General features: G+C 36.6%; 1 protein-coding gene across 4 annotated transcripts; it reads right to left on the bottom strand.

Moving 5' to 3' along the window:
* Window positions 1-346: 346 nt before the first annotated feature.
* On the bottom strand, window positions 347-13,216 carry LOC110908795 (RNA-binding KH domain-containing protein RCF3). 4 transcript variants are annotated; one of them, XM_035977636.1, is made up of 9 exons: window positions 12,996-13,216; window positions 11,607-11,660; window positions 10,214-10,808; window positions 8,703-9,119; window positions 7,601-7,852; window positions 5,181-5,393; window positions 5,010-5,101; window positions 4,816-4,897; window positions 347-944 (listed from the first exon to the last, which is right to left on the bottom strand). In XM_035977636.1, exons 3-9 carry the CDS (start codon window positions 10,787-10,789, stop codon window positions 600-602), a joined length of 1,977 nt encoding a protein of 658 aa, XP_035833529.1. In that variant the 5' UTR covers window positions 10,790-10,808; window positions 11,607-11,660; window positions 12,996-13,216; the 3' UTR covers window positions 347-599. The 4 variants fall into 4 exon arrangements, with proteins under 4 accessions (XP_035833529.1, XP_022009466.1, XP_022009467.1 ...); XM_022153774.2 differs by having other exon boundaries at window positions 11,578-11,660; XM_022153775.2 differs by lacking the exon at window positions 11,607-11,660 and having other exon boundaries at window positions 4,816-4,889.
* Between the last annotated feature and the right edge of the window lie 354 nt (window positions 13,217-13,570).

Genomic DNA, 13,570 nt, shown 5'->3' on the forward strand with positions numbered 1-13,570 from the left:
GGTCCTGATTCTGGAGACTTGGTTCGGTTTACAGGCTTACAAGTGAGCTCTAATTGTAACTAGCCAAGCCTATGTAAGGCCGTGATTAGAGTTAACTTGTTAGGAATACCATACTTTTAATTTTATTCAACCAGACTGTTTTCAGTTCTATGTAAGCTCGTAAACCAAGCCAAGTCCCTAATGTCAAGACCATATGTTAAAACATTCTGGACACATGCAGCTATACAAGCCACGCGCTTGAGCCTAAGCTTTTCAGACACGATAAATCACAAGTCAATCCCAACCCTACAAAAAACAATTTCGCGAGCCAAAGCTCTTGTGGGCTGTGGCTCATATACACCACTAATTCAAACCTAGGTTTGTGGACATCATTTAAGTAAGGCTGAAAATAACATGTCAAGGCACCTAACCATAAGTCTCATCTTTGTCAAATGATAACAAGACATGTCGTTCATTTTCTAGGCAAGAACACGGTCACGGTTGTGCCAAACCATAAAATTTATCTCTGGTCACATTTCTAAAAAGGCAGTCAACAATAGTTCTGACATTGGGTGTCTTGTAAATAGTTTTGTCGATCATGGTACAAGAAAAGCCCAAACTTAGTGTCCGTACTGATAAGAACTTTCCGGATAACTGCCTTGTTGAGGGGGGTAGGGTGGTTGATGAAGGTTGGTAATAGCAGCGGCGGCGGCGGCAGCAGCGATGGTGGCGGTGGGGGTGGTGGTGGGATATGATGTGTGTGAAGAAGAGTTCATATCTGAAAAGGGACCTAGCTGAGTACCGTAGTTATTGTATGTGGGATTTAGAGGATGGTTTTGCACGCTCGAACCACCATATCCTTGGTAAACATTGACACCATGGATAGCATTAGGACCAAGTATATCAGAAGCGGGTTCCGCACCAACAGCATATGGATCTTGCGGTTTTAGCGCTGTTCCTGGAACCTACATATCACAACAATTGATCATTTTTAAACTTATTTTCATCAAGTAAAATGAGTTTTGATCACTTTACTATAAAAGTAAATCATCTGGCCGTTTACCCTTCCATAACGGAATTGCATTAGATAAGAACATGTATACATCAATTCCTGATTCAAATTTCAAACAACCAGCTATAGTAACATATCGGGCTTCCAACCTTTTCACGTATATATTATATATATAGCAGTATCTTACCTATAAACCGACTAAAAAAAGGTGACTGTTATTCTCTTTTCCTTGTCTACAAGTGTCAGCATTTAATTGGTGTAATTTAAATTCTTAATATGCTATATCTTATTATTGCAAATATGATAATTGTATTACAAAGCTTGAAAATTTGATTCAAACTGGGTTTTCATATTACGATTTTAATTGGTATAATAATAGTAAATGAGGACATAGGTTCAAAAGTTTTTGAAGTGAAACTGAAGATCATATCATTCTTTCGGCATGTATGTTTTTTTGGCTATCATGCAAGTTTTCCAAAAGAAGGTTTAACTCTTACTTCATTAAATTTTTGAGAGACTGGTATTAAACAGCTACAATACACTACTATTAATGGGTTCTTACATTTTTAGAGAGAATGGTGTTAATCCATGGTGCATGCTTTTTGCGGATGATATTGTATTAGTTGCAAAAAGTAAACGAGCCTGAATGCGAAGTTAGTGATGGAGAGGGTGAAACCCGAGCCTTGATGTGTTTATATCATGGTTTTTATTGTGTTTTAGGTAATTGCATGCTTTGAATGTGATAACTAAGAGAGATTGTGGTTTTGTAGGTTAATTGCTTAAATCAGTGAAGTTAGAGTGCTTGGTGATGGAGCGGAACACCCAAGGATGATAATCAAGGTACATCACGTTGATCGGGAGTTGTTTCGGGTTGAAAATTAACTTGGAAGTGCAAGAAAACGTGAAAGAATAAAGTCCGGGGGCTTCCTAGTCATATTGTGAAAGTTGAAATGAAGCAAAAGATGAAAATGAGGATCACGGCGTAAGCTACGGATGAAGCACCGTAGCTTACGGCTTGGCTTGGTGTTGAAGGCAAAGTCAGAACATGGGAACCGTAACCTACGGCTCCTCAGCCGTAGGCTACAGTAACACATCTTTGGGCAATCTTTTATCTCTCAACATCATAATTTCCACCAAATCAATTGTATTGAAGATGAATCCAACCAATACTCAAGCATTTGAAGATTGTTTCACCATGATGAGCGACTAGACCACCCATGATCATCTCCGGGGCTAGGGTTTGTGTTAGGAAGCGGGTTAACCCGTATTTACATACTTTTGGATTGAGATTTGTCTAATCATTGGTTAGTTTATCCGCGGGTTAACCTGTATTTACATACTTTTGGATTGAGATTTGTCTAATCATTGGTTAGTTTATCTTTATGTTTACTTGTTTTTTATTAAACAGTTGTTGGATTATCGTATGCACACTTGTTCATCAGTTATTTGGTTTGTCATCAACAATTGGGATTAAATTCTAAGTTGTCATTGTTCTTTAACCTTTAACAAGTGAATCAACTATTCAGTTGAATCAATTTTTCGGATTCGATAGTGGAATTGCAACCAAATATATTAGTTATTTATAAAAACAAGCAGGTTAACAAATCATGTCTATGTGATTTCCACCTGGTAGTAATTAGGTTACCCGACTTTCTTCACAACCTGAAAACCCGGAGATTGGTCTTTTTTCTCACAATTGTTTACAACTACAATAATTAAATTCGTTTTCACAACAATTCTCTCAGTTAGCAAAAAACAAATAGTTTCGAATTGGATAACTATTAAAAGCAATGAACTTTAACACTTTCCACTAATTCCCCGTGGATTCGACACACTACTTGCTCTTTACTAGTCAAGGTGATTAGGACACTTTTTAATTATATTTTTTACCGATCTTACGACATCGATCAGTTAGAAAAGCAGCAAGCAGCTTTAAAGAGCAAAGGTTTAAGGATTAGTTGCTCTAAGATAGAGTACCTTTATACTGATTTTAGCATTGCGGACGATGACGACACTCGGATCACCGTTGAAGGCCAGTTAGTTCGTAAGCAACTAAGTTCAAGTATGTTGGATCATTGTATATATAGATGGGGAAATACATAGTGACATAGCCCATTGCGTTCAGTCTAGATGGTGTAGGTAGAGAGCAGCCTCTAGAGGATTGTGCGACAAGAGGTTCCCAGCTAAATGAAAGTGGAATTTTTATACGGTAACAACAAGACATGCTTTGCTATACGAAACCTTTTGTTAGGCAATCAAAAAGACAGGCGAGTAAGCTAAGAGGTAGAGAGATGTGGATGCCCAGGTGGATGTGTGGGCCCACCATAGTTGTTAAAAGCCATCGCCTCTTATGCCTAGGCCCATTTTTTCAAGCGAGGCGAGGCAATTGCGCTTTAAGTCGAGCAAATTCACCAAGTGATGGTTCACACATAGATTCCGACGCGATTCCTAGATCCCGAAGAGTTTTCAACCAAATTCTCTAAATTCCAGCAAGATTCCAGGCAAATTTCTACTTTTATCTAAGGAAAACTACTTTTCCACACCAATAGAGTAATGTTTTAGAACTTTTGGTAATAAATAGATGACATTAAATGTTATATTTTGTTTATTTTATTTGAAGAATATTACTATTTTTCTAATACATAATATTTTTTTTCATTGTGCGCTTTTTTTTCTCAAGCCCTCGTTTTTTTTTTGTGCCTAGGCCCCCCAAGTTGGAAAAGATACTCCAACAACAACCATGCAGAGTAAATCCCACAAATAGCAAAGCTATTGTAGGGTCTGGTGAGGGTGGGATGTAGGCAAACCTTACCTCCATCCCTAGGGATATAGAGAGGCCGCTTCCAGAGAGACCCTTGGCTCCAAACAGATGGTAGACAAACAAAACTAAATATAGAAATAGAAAGCCACTAATAACAAAAAAGAGTGGTGAAAGAATAACATAGTAAAAATCAAAACATATATAACATGATACACAACACATAGACATGCAAAGTCCACACCTAAGGTGCATGGAGCCATAGGTCCCCAAAACAAAACTAAGGCATGAAGAATGTACCCTCCCCTAAAGGTCCTTAACCTTAATTCTACGTCTCCAAGACCTCCTATCCTAAACCATGTCCTCAGAGAGGTGCAACTCAAGCAAATCCTGCCTAATCCACTCTTCCGATATCAATTTGGGTCGGAAAGGATACGAAATGAGGTTTTTGGGGAAAGATTAGGGGTGGCTTGTATATCAGACAAGATAAAGGATAAGAGCTTGAGATAGTTTGGGCATGTCAGGACGAGACAAGAAACCACCATGTTATAACCATGGAAACTCTCATTGAGAGGGGAGGAGGAGTAGAGGCAAACCCAAACTGAATTGGGAGAAGCGGATTAGGCAAGATCTGGAGACTATGATTAAGGTTAATGACTTTTAGGAAGAGGTTACGAATTTGTATTAAGAGCTTGCCTTAGGAGATTAGTTGTTCAGTTTATTTTAGTGTCCTGTGCATGTGACCGCCTGTCTGTGTGTCTACATGATGTGTCACTAGTACCTATTATATATTTCCATCTATTTCCTATCATCAATAGCTTGCTTCAGCCTATTTTCAGTACTCTTCTGTTTTTTCGGATGTGGGAGACCTTTTGAGCAGCTGTATTTTTTATTACTATTTATTTATATTTTTATGTTGCCTACATCACACCCTCCCCAGACCCCACCAATACCTTGCTATGAGTGGGATTATGTTGTGTATGATTGTACGTCAAAAGTTCAAATAATGGTAACAAAACACACAAGGTTCAGGTTAGAAAATTGGAAAGTTAAAGAACCAACTGACCTCATTAATGTTGTGAACTCCAGGTCCCAAACCAGAAACTTGTCCACTGTTTGATATCTTCACGTCCACAGCACCTGGGTATCTTGTTTAAAATATAAAACATATTGATGTAAACAACACATAACCAACAGGCAAACAAGAACACAAGATGATTAATCAATCAATATAGTAATATAAAACGAGCAGTAAGTTACCCAGAGGCGCGTGGAGGAACTGGATAACCATGAGGCCTATATTCTGTTGAAGGAGCTGGATAACTTAGAGGTTCATACTCTCTTCCACCACCCTTCATAAAAGGTTCATTTTTGGTTATACAAACCTCAAAAGGTTCATTCGACTGAAGAAGCGTAGCGTAATAAACTAACCTGAAAATGTTCATAGCCTAATGACGGACCGCCCCGTGTGACACCAAAAGGAGATGGTCCTTCGCATATAAAGTTTCTTACCGGCACGAATCCCGGAATTGGGCCTGCTGAAGAAGGCTCTGTTCCAGGCTTTGCATCTCTGAGACATCTTGCTCTATATCTTAAAGCAATCTCAGACACAGCATCTTTAGCAGAATTGTAACTCCCAGACACCTGAGAAGGTCAAAATGGTAAACCGTAGGTATTATTAACAGTAAAATACTGATTTCGTCCCTGAGGTTTGGCCAGTTTTGCGACTTTTGTCCAAAGGTTTGTTTTTTCGCATCTGGATCCAAAAGGTTTAAAATCTTGTCATTTTCATCCCACTCATTAACTCTATCCATTTTTCTCCGCTAAATCAGGGCTGGTATTACCTCTGTTGTTAAAATCGATCGCCTGGTCCGCCTCGGCGACCTGGGCGACCAAGGCGACCAAACACCGCTTTTGTCTCCCAGATAAAAAAGCAACGTTATTTTTTTTTTGAAACCCTATCTTTTAAAAACAACCCAGATTATATTTACAGCTAATTTTAAATCTTTTAGAATCATATCTCATCAAATCTGTATATATTTTTAAAAATATTTATAACAAATTTCAAAAAGTTAAGATATATATATTATCTTTATATAATATTCATTCATGTTCTGTATATAACAAATGTATATAACAAATAAGACGTATCCACAGCATTCACAGTTCTTTGCCGGCAAAAAATACTACAGGTATGTGTATGCTGCTAATGCTGCTGGAAAAGACAAGGCGATTGCTGTGGATGACGACTCCGACTCCGATGATTTTTAAAGTTGAAGAACATTTGGTTTTGAAGTTTATTTACCTTTTGAAGTCCGAACTTTATTGTTTTCAAGTCAACAGTTTTGGTTTTGGGATATTTTAGTGATTCATAGTAATGTTGGTTTTATTTTAAGGTTTACGATATTTGAAAACTTTTGGAATTTGAGGATTTGGCTTTTTTCGGTTCATAACTTTGTTTTTTTAATGTTTTTATTTGGTTGCGCTTTTTTTTCTCGGGCCCTCGCTTTTTTTGCGCTTCTCGCCTAGGCGAGAGGCGAGCCCTATACGCCTAGAGTGCGTCTAGCGCATTTGATAACTATGGGTATTACCGTCTTTTTAAACATTTTTTGTTAAACTAAAAACACTACAAGAAATAAAGTCAATAGAAGTGGATCTTTATTTCTTATAGTGAATTTAGTTTAGACGGTGTTTGGGATTGAGTTTGGAAATGACTTATTGGCTTTTCAAAAAGCCAATAAGTTAAAAAAGTGTTTGGGATTGATAAAAGTCCTATTTGTTTTGCCTTTTTGAGAAAGGATAAAAAGTTGTTTTCCAAAAGCCACAAAAGCCTGGCTTTTTAAATGACTTTTAGCTTTTTGAACATAAAGTTACCAATTTACCCATACCCTTTACCGAATTTACCCATTCTCTTCTTCCTTATCTGCAGAAACAAAAACATCGAGACTGATTTTGGGTTGTCGTAGCTGCGAATTATAGGGTCTCCGTTGATTTCTCAAAAAGCTTTTTCAAATATTTGTTGATTTGCTATTAACAATGTAATAGCTTTTGTGTGTTTGGAATGATATTTGTTGATTGGCCTTCCATTTTTTATTTGCTTTTATCGATGTAACATATTATACAAAATTCCATTGAGATTCAAGATCTCAAACAGACACCTATCATTCCTTTGAGATTGAGGGTGTTTATCATCCCATTTATATTCATGATTTCAATTTAGTGCTTTTATTTCTTTGTGGTTCATGAACTCAATTTGTGTGTGTTTAAGGTTCCGTTCAAAACCACGAAACCGTCTAAACCGTTCATCAGGTTGGTTTCGTGATCGGTTTTTATAAAAAAAATTTCTGGTTCGTAATTTTGTTTTTAAATTATAATTTTTGTCTAACAATTGTTAAGTACATAATATTGTATGTAAAATTAGTAAATGAGGTTAATACATAAGAATCTCTTTTTAGTCATTTTACCTGAATAAGCCAAGCCAAACATTTTTTTAAAAACAACTTATTAACTTACTGGTTTTTCCAACCACAAAAGCTAATCCAAACCCTTTTTTAAAGAAGTCACAAGTCAATAAGCACTTTTAACAAAAAGCACTTTTTGAGTTAAATAAGCAAAATCCCAAACACCCTCTTAATAGAAAAAATTATCTAAAAGACGGTAATACCCCTGACTTAACAAAGAAAAATGGATGGAGTAAATGAGTCAGATGAAAATGGCACGATTTTAAACTTTTTGAATCTAAATGTGGAAAAACAAACCTTTCGACGAAAGTCGCAAAACTGGCCAAACCACAGAGACGAAAATGGCATTTTACTCTATTATTAATGATGAGAAAATTTAAAACAGATTACCTGCACAAGCTCTTCATCTTCACCAGCACACTTCGGTTTTTCTTCCTTAGGGAAAACACGGATATCTGCTTTTGTTCTTCTCCGCATCTCATTGATTACCTGACCTCCTTGTCCAATTATGCAACCGACTTTACTAGACGGGATAAGAAGTCTTGTAGTAATAGTAATAACCCTTTTCTCATTGGGTTCACTCATTTTATCTTGGAGATTAAGAACTGCATCAATCGTTTGTGACCTTGGGTTCCTTAAAGCCTGACATGATTTCAGCACAAAGATTAATTGATTATATCCATTAAGGTACACAGGGCAACTTAATCCCATTAACTAGTAATTAAGTCAACTGCAGCTATGTTTTATCCATAATCAGTCAAACAGGTAAAAAAAATATTAGACTGAGAAGAAACAGGCCAAGAGTCGCCCAATGTATATCTTTAATGCATAAAACCTCCTAAATCATTTTATGAAGAGTAAAATGTCATTTTTGTCCCTGAGGTTTGGCCAGTTTTGCGACTTTCGTCCGAAAGTTTGTTTTCCCGCATCTGAATCCAAAAGGTTTGAAATCTTGCCATTTTCATCCGGCTCGTTAACTCCATCCATTTATCTCCGTTATGTCAGGGGTATTTCCATCTTTTTTGTTAACTTAAAGGGCAACTCGGTCTATTTCACTTTATGTACAAACATTTAGCATAATGTACAAGTATTCACTTAAAGGGCAACTCGGTTTTTTTCACTTTATGTACGAAAATACCCCTGACTTAACGGAGACAAATGGATGGAGTTAATAAGCTGGATGAAAATGGTAATATTTCAAACCTTTTGGATCCAGATGCGAAAAAACAACCCTTTGGACGAAAGTCGCAAAACTGGCCAAACTCAGGGACAAAAATGGCATTTTACTCTTTTATGAAATATATAAATTTTCTTAACATATTTGACACAGTAGAAAATTTATAGTGATAGAACAAGAACTTCAGGGTCAGTCCAATATGACCCAGATCGTTCCATCCCGTAACCGAATGTTCCCTGTTTTGGCCTGTGACCCAATACATCAAATCTGCCACCTCTATTTTGCAGCATTAACCATATCTTAAAAACTACTGACCTCAAAAGCAGACACCCGAATGACACGCTCATCAGACTCTACAGAAGCATCATCCACGTGTATGTTAGTTCCTGTCGCTTGCTGCAACTGCCATACATTTGACCCCCCTTGACCAATCACCCCTCCGATTTTAGCTGAAGAGCAAAGGACCTTCATTGAAAACTCAGACGCGATATCCTCACCATGTGTAGCAGCAAAATCACCGTTAGAGCCATTGGGCCCGAATCTGGTGGGCCCCATCCATGACATGGGTGGTTCACTACGGGCACTTGACCTACGCTCACCTCGCATTACGTTTGTAGGGGTCGTGTTTTGGCCACCCTTCACGGATGGAGGTTTGTCCTTGCGTGGATTCTGATGCAATAATGTAGACACTTGATAGAGAGCCCTTTTTGCAACATCTGGTTTCGCTGATATCTGAAGATTAATAACTTTTTAAGATTTTCTATACGTCCATTGCTAAAAAATAAATTTTAAAAATAAACTATGGTAGGGGTGTGCACGGTTCAGTTCAGTTCGGTTTTCGAAAACCTTTCGGTTTCAGTTTTTTCGGTTTTAGCAACGGTTCAGTTCAGTTTTTCGGTTTTTGGAACAAAATTACGTAAGGGGGTGTTTGGGATTGCGTTTTCAACCTGATTATTTTATTATTGTTTTTGAAATCGCAAAAAATCTATTTTGAGTGTTTGGTAAAAAATTAATAAAAAGTGATTTTTTACGTTTTGTAGAGTTCAAAACGTGATAATCCATAAGTAGGTCACCCCTTGCTGCAGGAAAACGTGATAATCCAAAAACTGATTTTTTACGTTTTCACTTATTTATTTTTTTGAAATATATATACCTGCCAAACACTCAAATTGTTGATTATCTGATTATTGTGATATCAAACAACATAATCAAATCCAAACAATGTTGATTATCTGATTATTGTGATATCAAACAACATAATCAAATCCAAACACTATCTTTCTGCAGCACGTTTTGTTACAGCTAATTATCTGATTCTGATTATTCAAAACGCATAATCTATTTTCAAAACTCAACCCCAAACACCCCCTAAGATTCAAAAATAAAAACGTATAATCCAAGATTTTAGAATCTTTCTTAGATTATTACATTTAAGTTATTGTATTTAACCTTTTTAATTAACATTGTTCGCATAAACCTAACCTTAAAATCTATTTTTATGTTTCTCCAAAGTTTTTTCTAAGACATTTTCATTTATAATACTTTGAAAATCATTTATTTTTTTATGTCAAATTTTGTTATTTCTTGTAGGCAATGAACAAATCATTTCAAAGATAGATAAACATGTTAATGTTAATTATCATAAATGCTTAACATTCAAGAATAAAACTAATAATTCCTAAATCAATATATAACAAACATTAAAAAACTGACTTTTTAGGTTACTCGGTTTTTTGTGCGGTTCGGTTTTTTTCGGTTCGGTTAAATCGGTTTTTTTGGTTTTCTGCTCACCCCTAAACTGTGGGCATGAGAGGTTAGAGCATTACCTGGACCAACTCATCAGTAGTCATCGCACATGCAGGACGCTGGTCTCCAGGCATGACGCGTATACTTGCACCAGTTTCACTCCGTAATCTCTGAATAACATCTCCCTTTTTCCCCAAAACACACCCAACCGTATTGTTCGGAACAAGCAGGCGTGCCATTATCGGATTTTCACCTGCTACGTCTTCCTCAATTATTCTGTCGTGAACTTTCAATAAAGCATCTTGAGCTGCACAATACAGCTCCATATCATTATTCTCCTGATTATCCCCGGTGTTGCTTTTTACCGGCAAACTTGAAGGGCTAGATATTGTTATTACTCTTTCTTCTGAACCGGGAACCGTCTCAGAAACCGTAATTTTAGCTTGGGTCTCTTCTCTCAAGGCTTTGACTATCCCACCACCTTTCCCGAGAACACTACCGATTTTTCTAGATTGACATAATATTTTGTAGACTGTCTCTGGAGCCTTAGAGCTTGATGAAGATTGTTCACTGAATCTCCCTCTTTTGTTACCGCCCCTGTTAATATTGGGATTAGGGCGTTTCTTGAAGGAGGGGTTCCGTCTATTCCGTTCCATATAGTCACTAAATCTACAACTGAACCACGTATAAACCAAACAGAACATGAAGATAACTACATCGATATGGTATAAATATATAATATGCACATACTACATAACTAAATATCAAGAAATAGTAGCATGCGGTGTCCCTCTTGCACGATTAAACCATACGAGAACAAATATCACAAAGTAATATGAAAGTTTGTTACTTGTTCCCAGTTATACCTAGAGCTAACATGAAATAAAAAGATTATATTATTCAATTATTTAACTTGAGTAGTTGTGCGTGTAATATTACCAGTTACTTCTTTCCAATTATTACATGCATATGCTTTACTCCCGGTTGTCAAATGGATGACATGAGCAATTGATCATTATGGATTTGGCTACATGCAATCATACAAGTTTACAATGCACAACACAAATTGAAAAACTACCATGGTGTGAGGTACAAATAACACCTTTTCCATGACACATGCTCTCACGCATATATGTAATAAGACAGATAACCAAAATATATTGACTATGGTAATGAAACTTAAGAAAAGACTTTCTTTTTGATCAACGCCTGGAACAATTCCAAGAAGCGCCAAAAAAGCACAGTTTTTAGATTTTTTTATTTTTTATTTTGGTTTTTTCAGGCCTGGGGTGCGCGCTCATGTACCTGGAGTGTTTTTATGCAGAAAAGTGTTGTACCTTGGGTTTTTTGATGTAGGTAAAATAGTATAAAAACCTTGTTTATAGCTATACTTTGGGTAAAGGAAGCTAAAAGCCTATGGGATATACATAAAAAATTATATAACCTATATGTGCCTCGGGTATGAAAGCCCACCGCTTTTGCGCTTCGCGCCTCGAGTTAGACCTCGTTGCTTTTGTGCGCCTATCACTTTTTAAAACCAAGATTTTAGTAGTAAACAAACAGAAAAAAATAGGAAAAAAAAGCATGCTCTTCTTAATAATTTTTTAAAACCTACTTTATCTTGCAAACTTATTTCCGCGTCACGGGAATCAAGCACGATCACCAATCACCAGACATATACTTAGATACTTAATATTGATATAACAGCAAACTTGGTATTTACAAATAGAGCCACGTGCTCTTGTAAGACACTCTTTCTCTTACACAAAAATATAAAAAGATGTTCACTTTCATTTCAGATTTAGACCACAATATTTACTACATTGTAGGAAAGAAGCCGAACTGATAAGCGGAAAATCAATACTAAGCGTAAGTTAACTGTGTGATTGGTAGGTTGCGACTCAGGTTAAAGAATGCACATTTTCTTTTCTTTGAATCTTATGATGCACAACAAAAATCTATATATTAACAAATGTGCAGCCGTATAGGAAACCTTTATAAGCAAGTTTTTTAAATTTTTTTTTTTTTTTTACAAAGCAATGGCAGGTAGTCGGGCAACAAGTTGCGTCGCCACCCCCTTTTGAATAGAAAAAACCAATTCTACTAAATACAAAGTTTGAAACCTTTAGCGACGAAGAATTACTATTAACGACTTTTTGAACCCGATTCAAAAGTCGCACAACGTCAGGAGCGAGACCACCAAAGGTATCAAACGCAAACGGGACAAACACATGTTGATTCTCCAGGCAGGCTTTCTCATGTTTTGCCACTTTGCTCGCCTCTGCCTTGAGCACCGCTTGTCCTTGAGCCCGACAAGGGGGGATATATAGGAAACATATAACATGAATAGCCAAGTATCTTTAAGACAAAAATCACTCTTCCTTTCTTTCGAATAGTTTTATTATTAATGCTTGAACATACAGACACTACTGATAGTGATGGCTAGAGTAGATTAAAACACTAAATTGTTCTTAGAATCAAGAGATCCTTACAATTCCTTTTGCAATTAACTTTAGTATCTAGACTTCCTTATCCAAAAACTGGCAATAAATCAAACATCTTATCTCTAATTATTTTAAAACTGACAATAAATCAAACATCTTATCTCTAATTATTTATCCTTATCCAATACACACTTATACATTTCATCATATAACAAAATTAAAGGCAAAAACATAACAAAGTACATCACACTGCTCGATTGAAGTCAAATTTCAATATTTCTATACTGTTAGATGCGACATATGATTGAAATCAGGATAATACAAGCAATAAACGAGCATTAAAAGCTAGATCAGTATCAGACAAATTCAATTTGGGATCCCGGTGGAAAGTTGGATCGAAGATAGAATAAATACGTACCGAATGAAGAATTGTGAGGTGAAAATTCACCGAAGGAGATGATGTGGAAGTTGTAGACTACAATGATGATGAGGAGGTCTGGTTTGATAATAGTAGCGGAGAAAGATAAAGGAATGGGAAATTAGGGCTTGTTTCGCCTATAGCGTTTGATTTTGGTTCGGAAAAGGGATCCGAGATGGTCCGTTTGGGTTTTATTATGAAAATATCACACCCATGGTTTCGGTATGTCACAATGGTTATCCTTTTTAGGATTTTATGGGTTTGGTCCTTGTTGTATCCACCCGTATATAATGTTTGCGGAGTGCACATATATAATGTATATATGAAAACGGAATTAGGAGAAAACGGTAAAATGTGTGAGGGTGCGAGAATGGTGAGAACGCATCCTGACCGAATACGTGGCGTGGGGTATGATCAGGGGCCGAGGGGTTTTTTTGTCGTTTTAGTATTCTTCTCCTTTCACGGTTTTCGCGTTTGACATGTTTCTTTATTTTTTGCGTGCAAGATAATTTTGGCGTTTTGTAGATTTATTAATTATTTGGCGTTTATTGTTTTTTTCTCAGATTTCTTCTCTT

This window comes from Helianthus annuus, chromosome 9, assembly GCF_002127325.2.
Source record: "Helianthus annuus cultivar XRQ/B chromosome 9, HanXRQr2.0-SUNRISE, whole genome shotgun sequence".
Lineage (NCBI taxonomy): Eukaryota > Viridiplantae > Streptophyta > Magnoliopsida > Asterales > Asteraceae > Helianthus > Helianthus annuus.